The 26162-nt window shown below is 41.8% G+C and overlaps 1 protein-coding gene across 4 annotated transcripts in view; it reads right to left on the reverse strand.

Moving 5' to 3' along the window:
• Window positions 1-26162, reverse strand: part of LOC122544075 (NACHT, LRR and PYD domains-containing protein 12-like) — a 56198-nt gene that overhangs the window by 14002 nt on the left and 16034 nt on the right. For all 4 annotated transcript variants that reach the window (XM_043683077.1, XM_043683078.1, XM_043683075.1 and 1 more), the window contains exons 4-11: window positions 21890-22061; window positions 21721-21786; window positions 16119-17856; window positions 13867-13953; window positions 8198-8368; window positions 7917-8087; window positions 7636-7806; window positions 67-234 (exon numbers count right to left, since the gene is read on the reverse strand). In XM_043683077.1, coding sequence (XP_043539012.1) covers window positions 67-234; window positions 7636-7806; window positions 7917-8087; window positions 8198-8368; window positions 13867-13953; window positions 16119-17856; window positions 21721-21786; window positions 21890-22061 — 2744 coding nt within the window. The remainder of the gene's footprint in view (window positions 1-66; window positions 235-7635; window positions 7807-7916; window positions 8088-8197; window positions 8369-13866; window positions 13954-16118; window positions 17857-21720; window positions 21787-21889; window positions 22062-26162) is intronic.

A 26162-nucleotide genomic window follows, 5' to 3' on the forward strand; every position in this document is an offset into this window, starting at 1 on the left:
ATAAATTAGATCGAAGTAATCGTTCAATAATCATTGACAAATATTACCCAGAAGATAAACACTCACTCAATCAGTTCCAAACATCTGCAGGTCTGTATGAGACGGATGACAGCGGGGACAAATTGGTCTGTGAAGGAATTCGATCCCAGATCCAGAACTTTCAATGACTGGTTTGTACCGACAACAGTGGAGAGCTCCTGAGCACAAGAATCTGAGAGATTGACATCACACAAACTGGATAGAATGGAAACAGAAATGAAAAGAATCAAAGTCAACCTTCAGTGTTCATTAAAACCACTAGCATTGAGTATAGTAATAGTGTGCAGCTTTTGTTAGTAAAACAGATACTTTTAAAGTGTCTATTTAAATCAATTCTTGATAGGAATCACTATGTACAGTATGACTGTTATGACATAGGGTAAACTCTCCTGCTTAATTTAAACCAGCACCACAGAAAACATTTATCCCGTGCAGTAATTTGCAAAAATTCGAGAGGCCAAGAACTATTTAAAGTAAACATGAACAACTTTATTTCTTAAAGTAATACAGAGAATGATTAACTAACAACTATTTACAACTCCTTCCTCTAACCTATCTTTTACTTTCCCTTTCTACAATACTAGCCCGATAAAACACCCGATTAAGATTTACAAAACAAAATTCCTTATCTCAAAACCAGGCAGCTTTCGGTTCTTCTGTATTCCTGTCTTCTTTCTTCTTCTGGTGGGGGGGTGTGGTTCTACTCCACAGGTTACTGAGCTTTCTTTTCTAGGCAGGGTGTAGATGTTGTTGGCTTGGCAGTTCTTCTCTCAACTGTCCAATCCTCCACGGTCTTATACCCCCAAAGCATCGGATTGTGACATTGGCTTTTAAGATTGTCAACATACTAAATTCAAACTTGATTGGGATTTGGTACTTTCGTGGTATAATTTAAACTGATTGGTCGAATTTGTTTTTGTTTCATAGCAACTCAGCCAGTGCTACCTGCTCTGAACCAAACATTACATCATAAATTCTCCAGCACTCGGTGTGCTTACCAAGTCCTTCGCTCTCTTAAAGGTACAGTACACTTCTACACCTTCATAACACCTCCCCCTTTAAGAAAAAAATGAACCATCAAATCTCATTTAAACCCTATCGGTTAAATCCATGATAACGCATCTGCGATTACATTCTTACGACCTGCAACATGTATGATTTTTAAATTTAAAGTCTGTAACATAAGACTCCAACAGAATAGTCTCATATTCCTGTCTTTAAAGCGTTCTAAGAATGTAAACGGATTGCGATCTGTGTACACAACCGTCTCTGACACATTGTTCGTGACATACACATTAAAATGCTGTAAGGGCAGTACCAAACTCAATCGCTCCTTTTCGATTGTGGAGTATTACCTCTGGGGGATGTTGATCTTCTTCGAAAAGTAACCAACTGGCAGTTCAATCCCATCCTCATCTTCCTGAAGGAGTACCGTTCCAACTCCAACGTCACTAGCATCGATGGCGACTTTAAAAGGTTTTGAAAAGTTTGGTGTAGCTAAAATTGGTTTGGTGGTTAATATGTTTTTCAAATGGTTGAATGTCTCCTGGCATTGTCCTGTCCACCAAAACTTTTGTGTTCTTCTTCAGCAAATCGGTTAACAATGCTGCTATACTTCTGAAGTTTGGAACAAATTTCGATAGGATCCGCTGAGTCCTAAGAATCGAAGTACCACTTTCTTCAAGGTTGGTCATGGAAATTCCTCGATGGCCTTCGTCTTTGCATTCCGTGATGTTAACCTTCCATGTTGTGCCCCAAGAACGTCACTTTTGCGTTTGTGAATTCAGTTTTGTTTAATTTTATCACAAGTTTTGTTTCTCCTAGACGCCCAAAGAACTCTGCCAATCCAGGATTTCCAACACCTCTTCTCTACATACCTCAAAGCCATCCATTCTACTTATTTGTGACTCAGTATTCACATCGACGACAATGCCCTGTTTCTCCTAGACGCCCAAAGAACTCTGCCAACTGTACCATGTGATCTTTCCAGGACTTACTAAAGATCACTACATCATCCAAACAGATTGCACAGTTTGTTGACCCAGCCACAACTCTGTTCATGAGTCTTTGGAATGTGGCAGGTTACAAATGCAGAAATTTATTTCGGAGAAAGTGAGGACTGCAGATGCTGGAGATCAGAGCTGAAAAATGTATTGCTGGAAAAGCGCAGTAGGTCAGGCAGCATCAAGGAGCAGGAGAATCGATGTTTCGGGCATAAGCCCTTCTTCAGGAATGCCTGCTTGGCACACCCTCCTCATTCCTGAAGAAGGGCCTGAAACGTCGATTCTTCTGCTCCTTGGATGCTGCCTGACCTGCGGCGCTTTTCAAGCAACACATTTTTCAGAAATTTATTTCGTCAACTCCGATAAAGGTACCTGCCAATAACCACACATTAAGTCCAATTTGGTGATGTAACTGGCTTGTCCAACTTTCTCAATACAGTCCTCCAATCTAGGAATTGGACATGAGTCCAATTTTGTTGCGGTGTTGACCTGCCGATGATTCACGCAGAATCTTTGAGCCCTGTCCAGTTTGGGAACTAAGGTGCTCAGCGAACTCCATTGCTCTGGCTTGGTTCGATGATGTCCTCGTCGAGCATGCCCTCCACCTCTATCTGGCACAGTATGGCTTTGAAAAGGTTAGGCTGATTGCAGTATTCCCTATATCTACTTCATGCAACACTAGCATTAATCCTTCCCACCTGATTCTTACATCGGTCCTTATACTGCAGTAACAAATTTTTTAAACTGCTTTCTATTTTCCTGAGACAGATAGCTTACTAGCCTATCCCACTCCTCAAGGTCTTCTTCATTTTTTAATCTATTTGGAGGCACATCAAAATCCACACCATCTGGATTTGATTCCTCACTCTGCGGGCCAGTAACTAACACCTGTTTCTCCAGTTCGTTCTCTTGAGTATAACACGGTTTCAACATGTTCACATGACGTACCTGATACCTTTTTATTCCAATCTGGCAGCTTTACTGGATAGTTCACCTGACTCAACTTCTTCTCAATTTGATAGGGACCACTAAACTTGGCTTTGAAGGGATCTCCTATCACTGGTAACCATACCAACATGTTATCTCCTTGGGAAAACGTCCAAGTCTCAGTGCTTTTATCTCACCTGTTTCATTCTATACTTTTTAGATTAGATTATATTACAGTGTGGAAACAGGCCCTTTGGCCCAACAAGTCCACACCGACCCGCCGAAGCGAAACCCACCCATACCCCTTACCTAACACTACGGGCAATTTAGCATGGCCAATTCACCTGACCCTGCACATCTTTGTGACTATGGGAGGAAACCGGAGCACCCGGAGGAAACCCACGCAGACACGGGGAGAACGTGCAAACTCCACACAGTCAGTCGCCTGAGTCGGGAATTGAACCCGGGTCTCTGGCGCTGTGAGGCAGCAGTGCTAACCACTGTGCCACCGTGCCGCCCAATACTGTGCCCTCTTTAGGTGCTAGTTAGCTAACTCACCTAGTCTATTTAATCTCTACCTCACCCCTGATACATACCTAAGTGTGATATCTCTGATTTTGGTCTTGTCAATTTTTCTTTAATTAATTTCAAAGGGCCTCCCACTTCATGACCGAAAATTAACTCAGAGAGAGAGTAGTGTGTAGATTCATTTGGGGTATCTCTAATGGCAAACAATATGAATGGGATACCTCTACCCAATTATTCGGGTAATCCTGACAGTATGCTCTCAACATGGTCTTTGAGGTCTGATGCCACCTTTCTAAAGCTCCCTGGGATTCAGGACGAGATGCACTGGATTTAAGGTGCTTTATACCTAAGCTATCCAGAACCTCCTTAAACAGCCTTGGAGTAAAATTTGACCCTTGCTTCGAATGAATCTCTCTGGGTAGCCCGTACCGTGTGAAGAAAGCTACTAACTCCTCTACCATCTTTTTTTGTCTTGACACTCCATAATGGAATTGCCTCTGGAAATCTGGTAGACACATCCATTATGGTTAACAAGTACTGGTTCTCACTTTTAGTTCTCAGGCGGGAGGGCTACACAATCAATTATAACCCACATGAAAGGTTCTTCAAATGTGGGAATTGGCAACAAAGGTGCTGGTTTTATTACCGCATGTATGGCAAAAGTAAACCACATCCTTGTGCATTCCAGGCCAGTAAAAACGTTTTTGTACCTTAGTCTGAGTCTTTCGTATACCTAGGTGACCTCCTACAGGTAGTTCATGTGCTACCCGTAATATCTCCTACCTATATGCTACCGTCAACCCAATCTGGTGCACTTCGGCCATTACTTCTCTGCACTAACCTGCAGAGGAGGTCTCTACTTCTGCCTTAGCATTCTAACTTTCAGATAATAACCCTCTGGAATAATCTCTGCCTCCTTTTCAGAGTATGCATCCACATATCTATCTTTTATCGCCTTGTCTTGCTGTTGTAAGTCTCTTAGTCTTTAAGGACTAAACACTTCTGTCTGACTCTCTGCCTGTTCAGGTTTTCCCTGCACCATTACATCAAATAGGGTGTCTGCTAACTGAACCTCAACTCCTTCATCTTTCTCTTTCTTCTCACTTGGTGCTGTGACTTCTGATAGTGGGATCTGGTTACCACACAGCCTAGGAAGATACCAAGGTATTACTCGTCAGTTTCTTGGTCTTCCATGGGCTTCTTTACAACAAAGGGTGTCACTCCCACCTTGGATCCTGCCAATTCATTCAAAGAACAAACTGAATTCCTGGAACTGACACTCTGTCAATCACTCCCACTGTATCTTTTCCAGTCTGGAGTTGGCACTCCAACCTGATCTTACATAGGGGAACATTAAATTTCTGTCCATCTATCCCACAAATTACCACACTCTCAGATAACAGGTCAGAAAGAGTGTATATTTGCTAAATCCCTTACAATCAGCGACTAGTTAGGTCCTGTATCTCTCAAAATTATAACTTCTTGTCCTTCTCCCCCATTCTTTCTGACCCACGTTACCCACAGACACGAATTCTTTGTAGAGATCAGATACTAACTCCATACCAGCTCCCGCCTAGCTTGTGCACTCTCCTGCAGCTTCTTGGCTCTTCTTGTGGTCTCCTCTTCTTTCTACACTGATGCCACTGGCTTAGCTTCTCCTACCACGTTTTTGCCCACAGTGCCTTTCTTTAACGACTAGCACTGTGTCTTTACGTGTCCCACTTTGCCACAGTGGAAACCTGAGGCCTTTCAACTCCTATCCACCCTCTTGGACTTCTTTTTTATCCTGAGGTAAATTCTTACCAGTGCTCTCTACTCTTGGTTTAGTAGTGTAGGATCTCCCCTTTTCCCAACTTCTATCCCTCACAGGATGAAATTCTGCCCGGAAGTTTGTCTTATGCAGCAACATGTACTCATCTGCTAATTCTGCTGCTCTTCTCACTTCCAGAACTTTCTGTTCTTCCACATGAATTCTTACCATCTCTGGAAGTAAATTTTTAAACTCCTCCAGCAGAATAATCTCTCTGAGAACCTCAAAGGTCTTATGTATTTTCAAAGCACATATCAATCCATCAAAATGACCATGTTGAATTCCTTCGAACCCAACATAAGTCTGACATGGTTCCTTCTTTGTGTTTCTGAACGGCTGTCTATATGCTCTGGTACCAATTCTTAAGCACTTAAAAAAGCCTGTTTAATCGCTTCATAATCTCTTGACCCCTCACCCAATAATGCCACAAATATCTCACTAACTCTGCCTACCAGTTTAATTTGAACCATCATTACCCATAAATCCTCGGATTACTCCATTTACCTAGCCAATTTTTCAAATGAAATAAAGAAGGCTTCAACAAAATGTGGCAGAGTTTTGACATACTTATATATATCACTAACATTTTTTTAATCTCTGTCCTGTTAACTTGACTTTGCCGACTAAGTCGCAACTTCTCAAGTTCAAATTCTCTCTCTTTCTGTTTGGCTGAGAACTTTCTCTATCTTTTTCCTTTCTCTCACTCGCTTCTCTCTCTCTCTTCCTCCCCCACCTCTTTTCTTTCTTTGTTTATTTTCTGACTCCATTTTCCTCAATTGTAATTTTAAGTTTTTATACCTCGATTGCACTTGTCTGTTTCTCTGACACACCGAAGTGTTTGAGTAAATTCCTGATAATTTCAGCTTTACTTTTGTCCTTGGATAAACCCAATCCTGATAATTTCAGCTTTACTTTTGTCCTTGGATAAACCCAAATCTAACTTATTTGCTAATTATAAAAGCATGGCCTTTTTCTTTCCTAACAAACTTTCTTGGCAAATTTGAGAATCATCTTCAAGTACCAGAACTTTTTTGCAATTTTCTGAGCCATTTCGCTCACCTTTAATTTAATCAACCACAAGTCACCGAAAGTAAACAAACTGCCTCACTTACATTTTATTTAAAGATCTAGAACACAAACCTGCAAGTGTTTAAATCTGCTGGGAATTTTCGTAGCCCCAAATCTATCCAAATCTGTCTAAACCAGTTCAAGTTTGTGGGTGGCACAGTGGTTCGTACTGCTGCCTCACAGCGCCAGAGACCTGGGTTCAATACCTGCCTCAGACAACTGTCTGTGTGGAGTTCGCACATTCTCCCAGTGTCTGTGTGGGTTTCCTCCGGGTGCTCCGGTTTCCTCCCATAGTCCAAAGATGTGCAGGTCAGGTGATTTGGCCATGCATTAGTCAGAGAGAGGGGTGGGTTACCCTTCGGAGGGTTGGTGTGGACTGGTTGGGCCGAAGGGCCTGTTTCCACACTGTAGGGAATCTAATCTAAAAAAATCATGGACCCGAACCCCCAAAACTGTTATGATATGGGGTAAACTCTCCTGCTTAATGTAAAAGCGACAACACAGAAAAGATATATCCCGTGAAATAATCTGTGAAAATTTGAGAGGCCAAGAACTATTTAAAGTAAAAATTAACTACTTTATTTCTTAAAGCAAAACAGAGAATAATTAACTAACAACTGTTCATAACTCCTTTCTCTAACCTATCCTTTAGTTTCCCTTTCCTCAATACTAGTCCGATAAAACACCCGATTAAGATTTACAAAACAAAACTCCTTATCTCAAAACCAGGCAGCTTTCGGTTCTTCTGCATTCCTGTTCTTTTCTTCATCTTGGGGAGTGTGGGGGGGGACTGAAGGGCTCCTGACTGAAATGTCAACTTTCCTGCTCCTCGCATGCTGCCTGACCTGCTGTGCATTTCCAGCACCACTTTAATCTTGACTCTAATCTCCAGCATCTGCAGTCCTCACTTTCCTATTGGCAGTTCTCCTCTCAACTGTCCAATCATCCTCAGTCTTATATCCCTAAAGCATTGGATTGTGTAATCGGCTTTTAAGATTGTCAATATCCTAAATTCAAACTTGATTGGGATTTGATATTTTCAGGGTATAATTTAAACTGATTGGCTGAACTCGAATTTGTTTTTGTCTCATAGCAACTCAGACAGTGCTATCTGTTCTGAACCAAATGTTACTTTGTAAAGTCTCTAGCACTCGGTGTGCTTGCCAAATCCTTCACTCTCTTAAAGGTACAGAACACTTCTACACCTTTATAACAATGATATCAATTTGCAGAAAGACAATTACAGAGTCTGGTACTTACTGCAGTTTCTGTAGTTTGCAGTCCGAGTTCCCCAGAACCGCACACAGTAGTTTCATCCCTGAATCTCCCAAATTGTTATTATTCATGTTCAGTTCTATTAAAGACTGGTTTGTACTAAGGGCAGAGCTGAGAACCTGAACACAAGATTTTGTCAGACCATTTCTGTACAGCCTTCGGATAAGAGAGAAAGAAGTAACAGGAATCAGAGTAAATCCCCAGAATTGATCATTACTTACGCAAACAATAAATAGAAACACAGTCTCACACAGTTTTGTACTCACAATAGCTTCTGTAGGTTGCAATGAGGATTCATCAGAGCCAATGACAGTCGTTTCACTCCTAAATGTTTCACCTTGTTATTTCCGAGGTTTAGTTCTATCAGTGACTGGTTTGTGTTGAGTATTGCGGCGAGATCCTCAGCACAAGATTCTGAGAGATTGTTGTCACGAAGCCTGGGGATTACAATCAGAAAAACACCCAGTTTTCATTCTTGTTTATGTCAATATTAAAGTGCTAGGCATCTAGTTATTACAGACACTATTTAAAATATTTGGGTACTTACCCCACTTTCTGTAATTTACAGTTCAGGTTCCTCAGAGCTGCTGACAGCAGTTTCATTCCTGAATCTCCCAATTTATTATCATTCAGGTTCACAACAGTCAGTGAGCGACTTGTACTTAGAATGGAGCTGAGATCGTCGGCACAAGAATCTGTGAGCATGTTATTGTTGAGACTAGGGATCAGAGAGATAGGGGGAGGGAGAGAGGGAGTGAAAGAGACAGTGCGCACGCAAGAAAGCCAGAGAGAGGAAGCACACATGAGGGAGCCAGAGAGGGAGAGAGAGTCATTGTACATGAGAGAGCCAGACAGAAGAGAGAAGGTGCAAGACAGCCAGAGAGATACAGCATGCGTGAGGGAACCAGACAAAGAGAGGGCATGAATAAGACAGCCAGAGGGGGAGAGAGAGAGAGAGAGAGCATGTGAGAAAACCAGAGAAGGAGTGTGTACAATTGTCAGAGAACCAAAGAGAAAAAAAAAACAGGGTTTAGTATTAACACTATTATTTATAATAACAATGATGTAAAGATTCAGATATCCAGATATCACATGTTGACATACACAACTGGAAGAGAAGCAGACCATTTGCTCCCATAGATTGCTTCTTCATTTAACATGATTGTGGCTGATCTATTTATGTTTGAAATCTATATTCTGATCTACCTCCAGTAATGTAGATTCTTGTTACACAATGGAAAATATCTACCTGTGAATTAAAAACATTCAATTACCCCACCTCCATCACCTTCTGGGACAGAGTTCTAAATCCACACAATCCTTAAAAAGAAATTCCCTGAAAAGGACAGCCCTAATTTTAAAAAAGTGCCTCCTCACTCTGAACTCACCCACATAAGCCACTACCCATTCCACATCCACCTCATCAAGACCCTGAAGGCCTTTGTACACTTTGACCAAGTCACCGCTCAGCTTGTCTAAACTCCTGTGGAAACCACGAGGAAGTGAGTCTGCAGATGCTAGAGATCAGAGTCAAAGAGTGTGATTAGATTAGATTAGATTCCCTACAGTGTGGAAACAGGCCCTTCGGCCCAACAAGTCCACACCGACCCCCCGAAGAGCAACCCACACCCCCCTCTGACTAATACACCTAACACTATGGACAATTCAGCATGGTCAATTCAACTAGCTTACACACCCACACAGACACAGGGAGAACATGCAAACTCCACACACAGTTGCCCGAGGCTGGAAATGAACCTGGGACCCTGGTGCTGTGAGGCAGCAGTACTAACCACTGAGCACTGTGTGGTGCTGGAAAAACACAGCCGGTCAGGCAACAGCCGAGGAGCAGGCTCTTCCTGATGAAAAACTTATGCTTGAAACATTGACTCTCCTGTTCCTCGGATGCTGCCTGACCGGCTGTGCTTTTCCAGGATCCACACTCTTCGACTCCAGTGGAAATAAGCCCAGTCCATCCGTGTATCTTCATGAGGCAAGCCACCCATTCACAGTGTTAATCTAGTAAACCCCCTCTCAACCACCTCTAGTGCATTTACATCCTTTTCTAATTAAGAAGATTAAGGTCAGAGTGCATTAAGACTGTAAGGATTCAATTGAGATTATTATAGTTAAGTAACAGAGCAGGCTTCAATTAATGAGCCTTGCACCAAAAGAACCTGATGTATTCTAGAGGTTAGTGTCAGCAGGAATCTATAAATGACAGTTTGTCCCATCAAATCATTCCAAGGAGGCCTTAGGGCCAGAACAGGTTCAGAGACAAGGAGAAGACAGACACTGATAAAGAATGGGGCAAAACACAACAGACTAAATGATTCTTGACTGAGTGAAGGAGACTTGCATGTCATTAACCCATGACCTGGAATCAAAATCTATTTTCTTCTGCTTGTATGAAGCAACTTTAGAATTTGGACAATGAGGGGCTTCTGGTATAAAGGTACTTAATTTTTCTGTATTCTCCAGAGTCTTACTCTGGTCTAAGTCATGATGCTCTCCCTGCATCGCTTGAATAAAATGACTAAAATTCTGTATTCAGTTTCCAGTGGTCGATTATAATAAGTTACTACAATAGATGTCAAAACTATACAGTATCTGAGATGTGATTTCACATGTCTTGTATAACTGAAGCATAATATACTTACTTTTACATTCAATTCCACTTGTAATAAAGGATAGTTTCTCTTCACCTTAAGAAAGGTGCTGCAGTTGCATAAAATTTTTATGCAACTCGTACTAGAACACCAAGATCCCTCAACACTTCAGAATTCCTCAGTCTTTCAGGGAAAACGATGTTTAATCAACATATCAGACTTCATCAAAGGATTATCATCTGCTTTGGATAAAGGGAATCTGAGAATTTACTATAAATGTGTTTGATCTCCCTATAGTTTCCTGCATCCCTTCATTCGTGAATAGAGGGATTATATTTGCAGCTTTCAAGACAAATGAAGTCTTTCCTGAATCTGGGAAATTTTGGAGAATTCATGCCAATGCATCTGTATTAGCAATCTCTGTGAAGGCCAACGAAGTCCGTCTGGAGCTGAAGACTTCTCAGCCCACCATTTCATCTGTTTAATGAATAAAGCTCCCTTAATAACTGTAATCTCTCTTTGTTCCTCTCTCTCTCCGAGCTCCTAATTTACAGCTAGTACTCAAGACTTTTTGTATCTGCTACAGTGAAGAGAAAAGCAAAATACTTGTTCAGTGCATCAGCTACTTCTTTACTGTCAACCATTAACTCCACATTCTTATTCCCAAGAAGACTACACTCACTGTATGTACACATTTTGTTTTTTAAGTACCTGTGCAAACTCATGTTTTGTGGTTTTCAGCTTTCGAGCTTGTTTCTTCTCATATTCTAATTCCCTCCTCTGGATTAACATTTTAGTCATTCTCTGTTCTTTATTTTCAGATCAATCATCTGACCTACCTTCATCTTTACAATTGCCTCAATTTGGATGGTTTCTTTAGCTGATCACAGGTGACGAGTTCTCTCTCTTGCTTCAGTCAGAATAGACTTATTCTGAATATTCTGAAATATCTGTCACCACTACCTCCATTGATCTATCACCTAACTGATTATGCCAATCACTTCAGTTAGCTTAGCTTTCATACTCACACAGTGACCCTTGTTTAAAGTTAACATACTTGTCTTAGACCCAACCTGCTCTCTTTTGAATGGGATGGGAAATTGTATCATATTGCGATGGCTGCTACATAGGAGCGTCTTTATTTGGAGATTGTTTCACAAATCCTGTCACATCACACAATTCCCATTATATGATACATGTACAACCTGCTGCCTGATTGCTCCAGAATATGCTGTTCGAAGAAACTCTCTCAAAAGGAACTGATAACTTCTCATCCAGGCTACTACTGCCAAATTGATAAGTAGAGTTGAAACGTAGATTCAAGTCAGTAACAATTATCGCCGTCTATTTATCACAAGCACCCAATATTCATTCATATCTACCTTCTCTGACACTGTGGTCACCATTAGGGGGCCTGTAGACCACTCCCACAAGTGACTGCTTTCCTCAAAGAGTCTTTGTGCCAGAGTGATTCACTTCGATGCGTGCTCTGGATTTGTTCACTTTGTTCTGAAAGTTGCCCACATTCAGGTGTGGAGCTTCTACTTTTCACTTTGTTTTCTTTGTAACGTTAATTTTCATGGTTGCTGTATTCCTAGTTCCTTTTGGCCTCTCCGTCTCTTTCAGCGATCCTTTGACTCTCATTTCTCATGTCTTTTGAAAAACCACACCTTACCACCTTGGATCCCTTGCACCCACTATTGAGTGTAAAAGCCTCTCAAATTCCCAAGTTCTGCAGTTTGAGAGAACACAGGCCGTCCCAACTGTACCACTCCCACTTTCCCAGTGCCCTCTAAACCAGAATCCACTTCTCCTACACCTGTTGTTGAGCTACATATTCTACATATATTTCAATGTTATGCATCCTATGTCAACTTCCATGTGGCTCGGGTAGTTTTCTACAGTACTGTGGCTCAGTTAGTATTCTATAATAAAATACGAGGTTCTGTTTTTTCTTATTTGCTGCCTAGCTCCTCGTATTTTTGAAGTTTAAACTCTTTCCTAGTTCTACCAATGACATTGATACCTACATGGAACATAGTTAAATATCACACAACACCAGGTCATAGTCCAACAGGTTTAATTGGAAGCACACTAGCTTTCTGAGCAACGCTCCTTCATATTAAAATAGCCATTCCCTATGGACAAGCCCTACGCATACACTGGATCTGCTCAGCTGAGGAGGAACGTGACGGACACCTGGAAGTACTCAAGGATGCCCTCACAAGAACGGGATACGATGCTCAACTCATCGACCACCAATTCCGACATGCCACAGCAAGGAACTGTAATGACCCCCTCAGGAGACAGACATGTGCTGCAACTGACAGGGTACCCTTCGTTGTTCAGTATGAAGGGTTGTTCAGGACATAGATACCACTATTACGCGTGGGAACACCTCCCACCTTGTACATGGCAGGTACTCATGTGACTCAGCCAACGTTGTCTATCTTGTACGTTGCAGGCAAGGATGCCCGGGGGCATGGTACATTGGGGAAACTGAGCAAAGGCTACGACAACGGATGAATGGGCACCGCACAACAATCCACAGACAGGAGGGTTCCCTCCCAGTTGGGGAACACTTCAGTGGTCCAGGACATTCAGCCTCGGACCTTTGGGTGACCACCCTCCAAGGTGGACTTCGGGACAGGCAGCAGAGAAAAATGGCCGAGCAGAGGCTGATAACTAAGTTCGGTACCCATAGGGAGGGCTTCAACCAGGACCTTGGGTTAATGTCACATTACAGTGATCACCATTGCACGACACACACACACACAGATATTCCTACACACACACACACGCTCACATACACAGACATAGGTACACACAGATGCGCACACACCCTTATAGACACACACACTCCCAAACTCACACATGCACCTCCTCACAGACTTAAGACACTCTGCACTCACTACACACACACACACACACTTTCTCACACTCACAACCCCAACGCCAGACAGACACACACACAGACAGACAAAGACCCATGTGCACACATATACTTTGTGGGGTGAATTCGTACTTGCAGAGTTACATTGTACTTTGCTCAAAAACTGCATGCATTCATGTAGAACTCTGAGCTCAAAAACTGCATGTATTTATGTAAAACTCTGTTATCTCACTTTTTAGATTAGACTCAATCTAAACATCATGGCATAGACAGGGAACACAGGGGGCCAACACCTTTAACATATTGTCTAGCTATCACCATTGTTAACAGCTAACCCGAGAATGCAACTTTTAAAAAAAGGGTTTTGTGATTTACACATGAAAGAAGTGAAGCCATCACTGTATTCTAACAGATGAAAGGCTTAACAGACAAGCAATTTCTCAATGTATAATTTCAGTTACATCACACTGTAAATTTTTGCTATAAATTCTGTGTTACGATCGAGCCCTCCACTATCACCTGATGAAGGAGCGTCGTTCTGAAAGTTAGTATGCTTCCAATTAAACCTGTTGGACTATAACCTGGTGTTGTGTGATTCTTAACTTTGTACACCCCAGTCCAACACCGGCATCTCCAATACATGGAACAAGATGTCAAGAGTTTCTCCCTCCTGTTAGATAATAGAAACACAACCTCACATATTCTAATACTTACCCGAGTTGCTGCAGTTTACAGTCCAGATTCCTCAGAACCTCAGACAATAGCTTCACTCCTAAATCTCCCACTTTGTTACTCCCCAGCCTAAAGCAAAACAGAGAGTGTGAAATGAAGTGAATCAAATGCTGGATTGAATATTTGTTTTGCTTCTTGAATGTATCCAGACACTGAAAATCAGCAGAAAATAACCAGATTTTCCTGACACTAGCAACTAGTCTTATTCTGTTAGAAGCAGGTAGGTGAATCATCACTGAGCATGATCATATTTATAACCTCTATAAACTGCGACAGTTAGCACAGCTTCAAGATAAAGTGTATGGTGGGAATTTAGGAGATTGAGGAGGCAATCCCACAGATATTGATTGTGGCCAACAGGTATGTGAACTGGTTGTCTCAGGACAAGCAGGAAGACTGTGGAAGGACAGTTACAATACAGACAATACCACTAGGTGTCAAACACAGAGCAAGAGCAGAATGGAAATGTAGCAATAGGGAGGGTTTTCCTAATTAGGGACATAGGTAACGTTCTTTGTAGCCACAAATGAAACTTCAGTCGGGTATGTTACTTACCAGGTGTCAGTCTAAGGAAGGTCTCATGGCAGCTGGGAAGGGAATGAAAAGGAAGTGGGACAATCCAACTGTGGCGGACCAAGTCAGGGTGAAGGGGGAATGGGTGCAGAAACAGCAGTTACAAGATAAATTAAAGAGGGACCTCACAATTAATAACCTCTCGGTAACTCTCTGACCCACAAGCAAATTAACTTCGAGGCAGTTAGATCAGAAGAATGAACAAGTGACTAAAGAGCTAATGTGGGATAAAATGGTGTCACTTAAAAGGACGTCATTCATCAGTCCTGGGTCAGGAAGGAGCTATTCTGAGGGGACAGACTCCAGCTGAACCAGGATAAGGCATCTGTTCTTCTGGAAAGAGCAAATAAGGAAGCAGAAAAAAATTTAAAACTAGTAAACAGGCAGAACCGTAAATTGAATCAGTCTAAATATTAATGAAACTTGAAAAGATAATATAGAAAAGAACAAACTAAGGACAGATGAAGACAGATAAATAGGATTCAGAAATACGAGAGCAAAGAATAAGAGGAATCACCATTAAAATCTGTTAGTGTCTCAGGAGGATCTTGCAAAAATGCCGAGGAGGAATTACTGAGGAATGGCTGCTGAAATATTCCAGCAGAGAATTCAACATTGCAAGATAGAATGCACTTGGGAAAACAAGTGAAAGAAACAAAGATGTGTTAGTGCAGAAGCTGCAATTATTCAAACATTATATCAGCATAAATCAGCCAAATATAAGTAGTACCATATAACTGGAGACAATGGTTAGCAAAGGATTGACTGCACATTAATACAGATGGAGGAAGAAATATAGACAGATTAGTGATATCAGTTAAAACAAATCATGGGTGAGTCTTCCGACATATCGTTGAGAAAAGATAAGTGATGGGATAAAAAATTCAGGTCTTGCAATGTATTCAAGGCTCCTTTTGTACAAAATAGATAAACATTTGGTGTGAATTAGATTACCTACAATGAGGGGAAAAGGCCATTTGGCCCGACAACTTTCCGAAGAGTAACCTACCCAGATCCATTCCCCTATCCTATATTTAACCCTGACTAATGCACCTAACACTATGAACAATTAGGCAGGGCCAATTCACCTAACCTGCACATCTTTGGATTGTGGTAGGAAACTGGAGGACCCAGAGGAAACCTACGCAAACACAGAACGAATATGCATACTCCACACAAACAGTCGCCCAAGATGGGAATGAAACCTGGGTCCCTCGCGTTGTTAGGCAACAGTGCTAACCACTGAGCCACCGTGCCATGATCTGTAATGGGATTAAGGAACAATGAAGTGAAAGTTGTAGGTAACATGCAAACAACAATGGCCTTATTACTGTACGAGATATAATTCAGAAGGACACGAATCATGTTTCATTCTGTTTCCTCGTCTTATTACCTATGAGTCTGATGACATATTGACACAAAATTCAACAACTTATTTTGGTTCATCAGGAAAAGACAGTCAAATCACATCTTATTGACAAGAATCCATTTAAGATTCTTCAGCCCTAGTGGAATCTGTCATCAATTTTCATTATTAATGAATTTTATGTTGAAAATGATTCTTTTTGGTCCAACTGAATTATTAGTCTCCCTTCATGATGGAGAAAAGGCACAATCCATGGCTGCTCAACAATTTGACGAAATTAGAGACAGACAGTTACCTCAGCTCTCGGCATTTGTGAAGTATGGGTCCCAATCGCTGCAGTCCTTCGTACTGAATGTAGCAATTCTCAAGATCAAGCTCTTTGATTGATTCACAGAATTCAATGACAAAACAGAGGACTACACAGTCTATTGGGGTCAGTCTCCAGTCACTTAATGAAAATATTTCCACATCTTTCACTGAGTTCCGTGTGAGTGATTTATTCTGAGACTCAAACAGGTAGTGCAATGTATTCAGGAGGTTTCTTTTACCAGTTATAGTCTTAGTGTTTCCAATCTGTCCTTTAACAATGTCATTCACCCAATCAACGACATGACAGACTGTCTGATGAAGAAACGGACACAGAAACTCTTCCAGAGGATAAGCTGACTGTGGGGAGGAGAGGCCCACAACAAAACGGATGAAAATTTCAAATTGTCCATCTTCCTTACTATAGGCCTCAGTGAGCAATTTCTGAATGTCCCTGGGATCAGGAGTCAGGAATTGGGCAAGGGCCGCTACAAATTCTTGGATGGTGAGATGTGGGAATGTGTGGCACACAATCTGTGCAGAATAATCTCTCTCCAAAAGTTCCATCATACATCCAGACAGGAACTGGGAAGGTTGCAGACTGTGCTGAATCAAGTCTCCAGTTCTAAACACAATCTTCTTCTCAGAGATGCCAGTGAAGGCCATCTCACCAAGCTTCAGAAACACATCACGGGGATTTTCAATCGGACGGCTGTGGTTTTTCAGAATGTTGTAAATGTAGTAGGAATACAGTTGGGTGATGGTCTTGGGAACCTGCTGCTGTTTCCTGTCCCTTTGTGTGAAGAAGGGACCCAGTGACAGACCGAGGATCCAGCAGTACGAAGGGTTGTAGCACATGGTGTACAGGATCTCATTCTCCTCCACGTATTTGTAAACAGCTGCTGACACTGTCTGATCCTCAAAAAACCTGTTGAAATATTCCTTCCGTTTATCACGAACAAATCCCAGGACTTCAGCCCAGATACTGATCTCAGCCTTTTCCAATAAATGCAATCCAGTGGGACGGCTGGTCACTAGCACTGAACATCCAGGGAGCAGCTTGTGCTGGATTAAACTGTACACAATGTCAGACACTTCACACCAGCATTCAGGATCAGTGCACATGAACTGAGGTTCTGTATCTCTCCGACTGTCAGAAAAATCAATACTGTCCTTGAATTCATCCAAACCATCAAATATGAAGAGCAATCCCTCTGGGTTCTTCCAGAGTTCTTCCAGAGTATTCCCAAAGTAAGGATACTGATCCAATATCAGATTCCTCAGGTTTATCCGACAATTAAGAGCATTCAAATCTCGGAATTTAAAAATGAATGCAAATTGGAAACCTGGGTATATTTTCCCAGTGGCCCAGTCATAAACCATTTTTTGTACCATTGTTGATTTTCCAATCCCTGGGACTCCACTTATTACTGCTGAAATCCCAGGTTTGGACTTTCCCCTGGAAATGTTGCATTGGAACAACTGATCAACTTGGGTTTTTTCCAGTTCAGTTCGGAGAAGTTTCTCTCTCTGCTCTTCATGGTCTCGGCCTCTTGCTAGCAGTTCACCTTCTACAAGTGTCCGACCTCGAACAGGAGAAATAACTGCTAGCTCAGTGTATTGGTCAACCAGCTGGAAAATCTTCACCTTCTCCTTTATTAGGATAGTGTTCACTCTCAGTTTTTCAGTTTGGACCCGCAATGTCTCCTTGTGTTTCTGTTGAACACCTTCAATTAGAACAGGGAGAAAGCAATTTCCCAAGTTAGTTACATTAACATCGAAGAAAAATAAAAAGTCTAAATCCTTTACTTCTGTAACTGAATATATGTAAATCTATAAACAAAATGTTGCATTACATGCACAGATTCAATACAGATTCGTGTAGAAGTTAAACTGCCGTCCAAGAAAACATCACTTGTAAATGAGAGATGGTTGAGAAAGAACTCAAATTCTTTTAGTTTTGGTTGTGGAAATTTCTAAAAAGATGACATATTCCCTTCAAGGTTTATACAGAGGCTTATAACAGACATCATCTTCCAAATTCTCACACGTAACTCATCTATCTCCCAAAGCCTACCTACAAATTGCAAGTCCAGCTGTGTGAATGGAATGCTCTCATTTGTTCGGATGAGAGAAGTTATAGAGTCATAGTGTCATACAGTACGGAAACTGACCCTTCAGTTCAACCAGTCCATGCCAAACATAATCCCAAACTAAACTAGTGCCAACTGCCTGTCCCAGCTCATATCCCTCCAAACCCTTCCTATTTATGTACTTATCCAAAAATCTTTTAAACATTGTAATTGTACCCACATCCATCACTTCCTCAGGAAGTTCATTCTAGACACAAACCACCCTCTGCATAAAAAAAAGACGCCCAGTCTTTTTTCAAATCTCTCTCCTTTTAATGTAAAAATGAGACCCCCTCATCTTGAAATCCCTATCCTAGGGAAAAGGCAACTACCATTAACCCTATCAATGCCCCTTGTTATTTTATTAGCTTCTATAAGGTCGCCTCTCAACCTCCTATGCTCCAGTGAAAAAGTCCCAGCCTATCCAGCCTTTCTTTACAACTCAAATCTTCCATACCTGCCAACATACTGCTAAAACTCTTCTGAACCCTCTCCAGCTATAATAATATCCTTTCTATCACAGGAAGACTTCATCCTTGGCCACCATCCAGAACAAAGTATCCTGCTGGATTGGGAATGCTTATGTGATCTTCAACATTCACTCCATCCACCATGAACACAAGATGGCAGCAGTGTGCACCTCCTAGAAGATGCACTACCACAATTCACCTGATAGCTTAGACTGCACCTTCATAACCTGTAATTTGGAAGGACAAGGGCAACAGATGAATGGGATGACCACCACCTGAAAGTTTCCTTCTAAGTCAAACACTACCACAAAATTAATTCACAGTCGCTGCGCCAAAATCCTGGTACTCCCTGACGGTGTCCCAAAACTGGACACAAGGTACGTAGGGATTGGCAAAAAATGCTTATCTAGGCAGTGATATCAACACTCAGGGTATTAAATTAGAGTCATAGAGATGTACAGCATGGAAACAGACCCTTCAGTCCAACGTGTCCATGCCAACCAGATATCCCAATCCAATCTAGTCCCACCTGCCAGCACCCAGCCCATATCCCTCCAAACCCTTCCTATTCTTACACCCGTCCAAATGCCTCTTAAATGTTGCAATTGGACCAGCCTCCACCACATCCTCTGGCAGCTCATTCCATACACGTAATCACCCTCTGCGTGGAAAAGTTGCCCCTTAGGTCTCTTTTATATCTTTTCCCTCTCACCCTAAACCTATGCCCTCTAGTTCTGGATTCCCCGACCCCAGGGAAAAGACTTTGTCTATTTATCCTATCCCTGCCCCTCATAATTTTGTAAACCTCTATAAGATCACTCCTCAGCCTCCAGCGCACCAGCGAAAACAGCCCCAGCCTGTTCAGCCTCTCCCTGTAGCTCAAATCCTCCAACCCTGGCAACAGCCTTGTAAATCTTTTCTGAACCCTTTCAAGTTTCACAACATCTTTCCAATAGGAAGGAGACCAGAACTGCACGCAACATTCCAACAGTGGCCTAACCAATGTCCTGTACAGCTGCAACATGACCTCCCAACTCCTGTACTCAATACTCTGGCCTATAAAGGAAATCATACCAAACGCCTTCTGCACTATCCTATCTACCTGCGAATCCACTTTCAAGGAGCTATGAACCTGCACTCCAAGGTCTCTTTGTTCAGAAACACTCCCTAGGACCTTACCATTAAGTGTATAAGTCCTGCTAAGACTTGATTTCCCAAAATGCAGCACTTCACATTTATCTGAATTAAACTCCATCTGCCACTTCTCAGCCCATTGACCCATCTGGTCCAGATCCTGTTGTAATCTGAGGTAACCCTCTTCGCTGTCCACTACACCTCCAATTTTGGTGTCATCTGCAAACTTACTAACTGTATCTCTTATGCTCGCATTCAAATCATTTATGTAAATGACAAAAAGTAGAGGGCCCAGCACCGATCCTTGTAGCACTCTACTGGTCACAGACCTCCAGTCTGAAAAACAACCCTCCACCACCACCCTCTGTCTTCTACTTTGAGCCAGTTGTGTATCCAAATGGCTAGTTCTCCCTGTATTCCATGAGATCGAACCTTGCTAATCAGTCTCCCATGGGGAACCTTGTCGAATGCCTTACTGAAGTCCATATGGATCACATCTACTGCTCTGCCCTCATCAATCTTCTTTGTTACTTCCTCAAAAAACTCAATCAAGTTTGTGAGACATGATTTCCCATGCACAAAGCCATATTGACTATCTCTAATCAGCAGTTCAGGCAGCATCCAAGGAGCTTTGAAATCGACGTTTCGGGCAAAAGCCCTTCATCAGGCACCACTAATCCAGAATCTAGTTTCCAGCATCTGCAGTCATTGTTTTTACCTCGTTGATTTTATCCCTAATCAGTCCTTGCCTTTCCAAATATATGTACATCCTGTCCCTCAGGATTCCCTTCAACAACTTGCCCACAACTGAAGTCAGGCTCACCGGTCTATAGTTCCCTGGCTTGTCTTTACCACCCTTCTTAAACTGTGGCACCACGTTTGCCAACCTCCAGCCTTTCGGCACCTCACCTGTGACTATCAGCAAGAGGCCCAGCAATCACTTCTCGCGCTTCTCACAGAGTTCTCGGGTACACCTGATGTTCACGTTTCCATTTAATAAACCAGAGAAAGATACAAATACAATTCACCACAATCCAAAATGTGTGGAAGGTTGCATTTAGCAAGGGAGACTGAATACGCCAGGACTCATCCCACCGCTGAAGAGATAAGGGCGAGGTTCACTTCATAAAAGTATTTTATATTATGAATATGATTGAAGGTTGACACAGTACATGAAGAGTGGAGGATTCCATATGAAAATGAAAATAGTCACCAATAAATCCTGAAGGCAATTCAGGTGAAACTTCTTTACTCCAGAGAGATTTAGAATATGGACCTCACAACCAAAAGATTAGTTCAGATGAAAATATGGATGAAAGCTGGCTAAACAAACAGATGGGTTATGGAAATACAGGGAAGAGAAGGTGGACACAGAACAATTGAGCTGAATGGCCTGTGTCCATGGTATAGACTCAAGAACTCAAGTCACTTAGTTTTTAATCTCTGCACTCAATCAGCAGGCAACAACCTAATATGTCAGACTCAAAGTGCAGTTAGAATTATATCTCAGGCGTACTGAAATACACTTTTAAGTGCATCAGGATCCAGCCAGGTGTATACAGGGTATCACAGTGTACCAGGATCCTCCATGTAAAACTGATACCTAACAGTGATCAGCAGGTTCGTTTGACAAATTCATACAACTTCCACACATTTACTACATAGGGGAGAAACAGTATGAATTATAAGTTGAATAGACACAAAATAGTTGAACTTCCAAACCAGTTGTAATCATAGTTCGCAGCTTGGGACTTCAATTCTCACATTTTGAAACTCTAAACAAATGGCTAAAGTCAAACACGCTGATGCACAGAAATGAAATAAAATTACTTAAGATTTCCATATTGTTAATTACCTTTCAGATGACTGGGTATTTCAGATAAATTTCGGACCATATCCATGTAATTAAATTGATCAAGACCTGTGCAGATTATTTAGATTTCATTAATTCAGATCTGTGTAACACTGTGGCAAAATATAGAGTGCTCCAATCTGAAATGAAATAGTGTGAGACTCTACTGTACCATGTCCCTCTATTTCTTTCAGTATTTCATCCAACTTTGGCGAGGCATGGCGCTTTTTCACAAAGGACATCCACATCACCCTTTGGGCCTGAGGGTCTTTCTCCATCACCAGATTTAGCAGCAGTTTGGAACTGTCTGCCTGGTTTCCCTTCTCCACGAGCTCAGTGATTGCCTGGAAAGAATAATCATTAACAGATTGAGTAGTGGAGTTAAAGATAAATATGGTGTATGAGAAGGAAAGGATCTCCGCAGCAATGGGATTCCCCAGTTATTTTGAGCCTGGAAAGCAGTCACTTATCCTGATCCATGGTGAATATGGTGAGTACACTGTAAATCTCTTCTGGAAAGATGGGATCCCAAACATGCCATTTTGCCCTTGAGGATGGCCTTTCCATTAACTGTATCTCAGAGTTGCTTTCAGTATAGTTACTGGGCAATGTACTGATCCAGTCTGATCAAGGGCAAAATAGTGAAGAGCAGAAGTGGCCCATTCAGCTCCGCCAGCTTAATCTGTTCATCATTCAAAATCATGGTTCAAGTCAATAACCTTTTTCTGGAAAACACTTCACTTGTTTGCCTAATATCTTCCCGAAATGTCGATTTCGAAGCTCCTTGGATGCTGCCTGAACTGCTGTGCTCTTCCAGCACCACTAATCCAGTGCTTAATATCTTGCGCAAAAGCACATGCTCATTGTTTAGGAAGACAATTATTTCAGCTCCAGACAATCACTGTAACAGTATCTCAGCACTGTGTCCTGGGACCAACTGTGTTCAACCATGTGCAGCAAGCCCTGGGTGACAGCCTGGATTGGGTTGACAAGTGAGAAGTAATGCTCATGGCACAGAATTGTCAATTGATCAGTTTCTGCAGTAAGAGCCCGATTTGCTGCCTTCCTTCCCCATTCAAGAGCATGACCATCTCTGTCTCACTATCACACTGAGCCTGATTCAAATTCAGCTACAACTGATCAGGTGAAGGCACAGAGATGTGAGGAAGAACCCAGACTCAAAAGGAACACAGATTTCAAGAGGCCATGGAGGGTTACAGAAACAGTCTGGATTGAGAACATGAATGGACTTAAACTGGAGGCAGGAAATTTAAATTAAAGTCATTTGAGCACCAGGAGCATTGAAGCAAGCACAAGAATACGAACTGAGTAGCAGGCAGGTGGGATACATGCAAAAGAGCTCTGGATGAGCTGAAGTTTAAATACGGTCACAGTGTTATTTAAATCATTATTGCTAAATGTGTCAAAGGCATGGATGAGAGTTTCATCAGACTGAGATAGGAGACACTGGATAATGTTATGGAGGATGAAACAAGCAACACTTGCGATGTAGAGGACAAAGAATTGAAAGCCCAGTCCACCAGCAAAGAAGACAGAGATAGTAAAGTTAGGTGCAGCTTCAGATTGTAGTTGGGGAAGGGAATTTATTGAGGTAGTGAAAGGGCAAAATTTCCTCTGAGCTGGTGACTTGTGAAGTATTGGTACAGCTAACGTCATCAGCATAAACAATTAAATATTTTTTAAAAAAATAAACCTTCAATAGTTTCAACCTATAGGAATTAGACTCCATACTTCTGTGTCAAAGAGGTTATGTGGTCTCAGTTAACAGGTCAGCAGGACAACGGCAATGCATAAATGGGAACCCTCCAGAGTTCATACCACCCTGAACCTACACTGTTGTTCCCTCAATGGGCATAGAAACGTAGAATCCTTACAATGCAGAAACAGGCCTTTCGGTCCAACAAGTCCACATCGACCCTCCAAACAGTAACCCACCCAGACCCATTCCCCCTACCCTATATTTACCCCTGACTATTGCACCTTAACCTACACATTCTTGAACATTATGGCAAATTCATCTAACCTGCACATCTTTGGACTGTGGAGGAGCACCCGGAGGAAATATGCTCAGACGTGAGGAGAATGTGCAATCTCCACATAGACCGAGGCTGGAATCAAACCCGGGTCCCTGGCATTGATGGGTAAAATAATAGGACTCTTTTCCCAACAGCAGCTTGGGTGTTCATACACGAAGGCTGGCAGCAGTTTAAGGCGATATCTCACTACCCACTCCTCCCATGAATCAGGGATGGAAAATAATTATTGGCATAGTCAGTGATACACACATCCCACGAACAGGGTGTGGCCAAACAGGCTGCTTATAAGAATGGAATTTTGAAAACTGGACAATAAATAAGACACGCTGGGAAACTGAGACAGACCTTGGCCAAAAGTGACTGTGCTTAAAGCCTCTGGAATAAACATGCTGCAGAATCTAGACAGGCTGCAGCTACAGACAGACAGTATGCAACTGACCCAGCAGCTTGAATTTGAATTGAATGGATTGACCTGAATGGCATTCCCAGGATAATCGGAAACATCGAGTTTTTCACCAGATAAAGGGGCACCTCACACCCTAATTTAAAAAGGGCTACCTGACCTACATGCCCCCAACACCTCCAGGAAGAGATGCCCAAAGACCAGCCTGCCAGCGACATGTCAACACCTGGTTGGGTCTGATCGATCAACCGGTGGACATTGTAGACTCTTGCAAAAGGCCACAACGACTTCTAGGTAAAAGAATAGCTGCAACACCACCCTCAGGAGTGGTAACACGAGACCAACCACTATAAAGAGAAGACACCAAGAGTTAAGTTAAAGCACAAGATAGTTGATTAGGCTTATAGTGTAAATTGTTAGTTTGTAGTGTATTTGTTGTTAAAGCATTGTGTTAAATAAATAAATATTATTGCTTCTTCTTATTAAGAGTCAACTCGTAGTTTCTTTGCTAGATATGAGTTGAACACATCGGGTGGCAGACACACGAGGGATAAAGAAAAATCAGTTTTGTAGTGTTGAACACTATATTGATGGGAGGAACTTCAATGAAAATGTGCTAAACAGATTTAACATGGTGTGCAGTTACTATTAGAGAGAGGATTGAGAACTGTCAACTACTTCCAGTGGAGGTAAGGAGATTAAATGGGAAGTTTCTCTAATTCTAAAGGATAATGATCAAATAAATCTTTAGTGAGTGTTCGACAGATTACCCTGACAGCATGTGTTTACAGATGAATGCAAACCATTCTGAATGAAGGTCTTCACCAGACTGGCCTAAGTTTTGTTTCCTTTTGGTCAGGGCAGCTAATTTCTTTCAAGCGTTTTTGTTCTTGTGTATCTTATGTGTATGGCCTGTGTGGGAACTTTTGGCTTGATGTACGTCTGAGCCGATGAATATCTGAATAATGAACAAGCCACTCAGCCCTTCGAGCCTACTCTACCATTCAATACGATCACGACAGATCTCATTTTAACCCTAACTCTATATTCTTGGATATCTGATCATCTTTAATCCCCTTTGTGATCAAGAATCTATCTACTTCTGCCTTAAAAATATTTAAACATTCTGCATCCACTGCCCTTTGACGAAAAGAATTCCAAAGACTCAACCTTCAGAGAAAAAAAGGTCCTCATCTGTTTTAAATGGATGCCCCTTTATTTTTAAATGATGACTCCTAGCTCTCAATTCTTCCACAAGTGGAAACATGCTTTTAAAAGTCATCTGGTCAATTCCCCTCAGGATCTTATATGTGTCAATTCAGTCACTTTGGACTCTTCTAAACTCTAGTGGATGCAGGTCTAGCATTCCTCTTAAAGCAATCCACTCATTCCAAGTATTAGTGTACCAAACCTTCACTGAACTGCTTCCAACATGTTAACATCCTTACGTTGGCCTGTACTGCACACAGTACTCTAGATGCAGTCTTAAACATGCCATGTACAACTAAAGTATAACCTACCTATTCTTGCATTCAATTCTCCTCACTAAGAAACTCTATTGGGTTTCCTGATTACTTGCTGTACCTGGCTGTTTAGCTTCAGCAGGGTTTTTCGGCAAACTAACCTTTTGTGGTTCATGCACGAGGACGACAAAATCTCTCTGCTTCTCAGAGCTCCACAATCTCTTACCATTTAGATTCTATACTCTTTTATTCTTCCTGCCAAAATAGACAATTTCACACTTTCTCTCATTGTACATTTACCAGATCTTCATCAGCTCACTTCATCTATTGATATCTCTTTATAGTTTCCTCATGACCTTTCCACAATTCACTTATCTTTATGTCATCAGCAAATTTAGCTACCACACCTCTGTTATTCCTATTCTCTGCCTTCTCATTCATAAAGTACAAAAGAGGACCTTTGGACCAAAGAGTCTGTACTGCCAAAACTTACACTACTTTCTACCCGAATCCCACTTTGCC

The sequence above is a fragment of the Chiloscyllium plagiosum genome, chromosome 46 (genome assembly GCF_004010195.1).
Source record: "Chiloscyllium plagiosum isolate BGI_BamShark_2017 chromosome 46, ASM401019v2, whole genome shotgun sequence".
Classification (NCBI taxonomy): Eukaryota; Metazoa; Chordata; class Chondrichthyes; order Orectolobiformes; family Hemiscylliidae; genus Chiloscyllium; species Chiloscyllium plagiosum.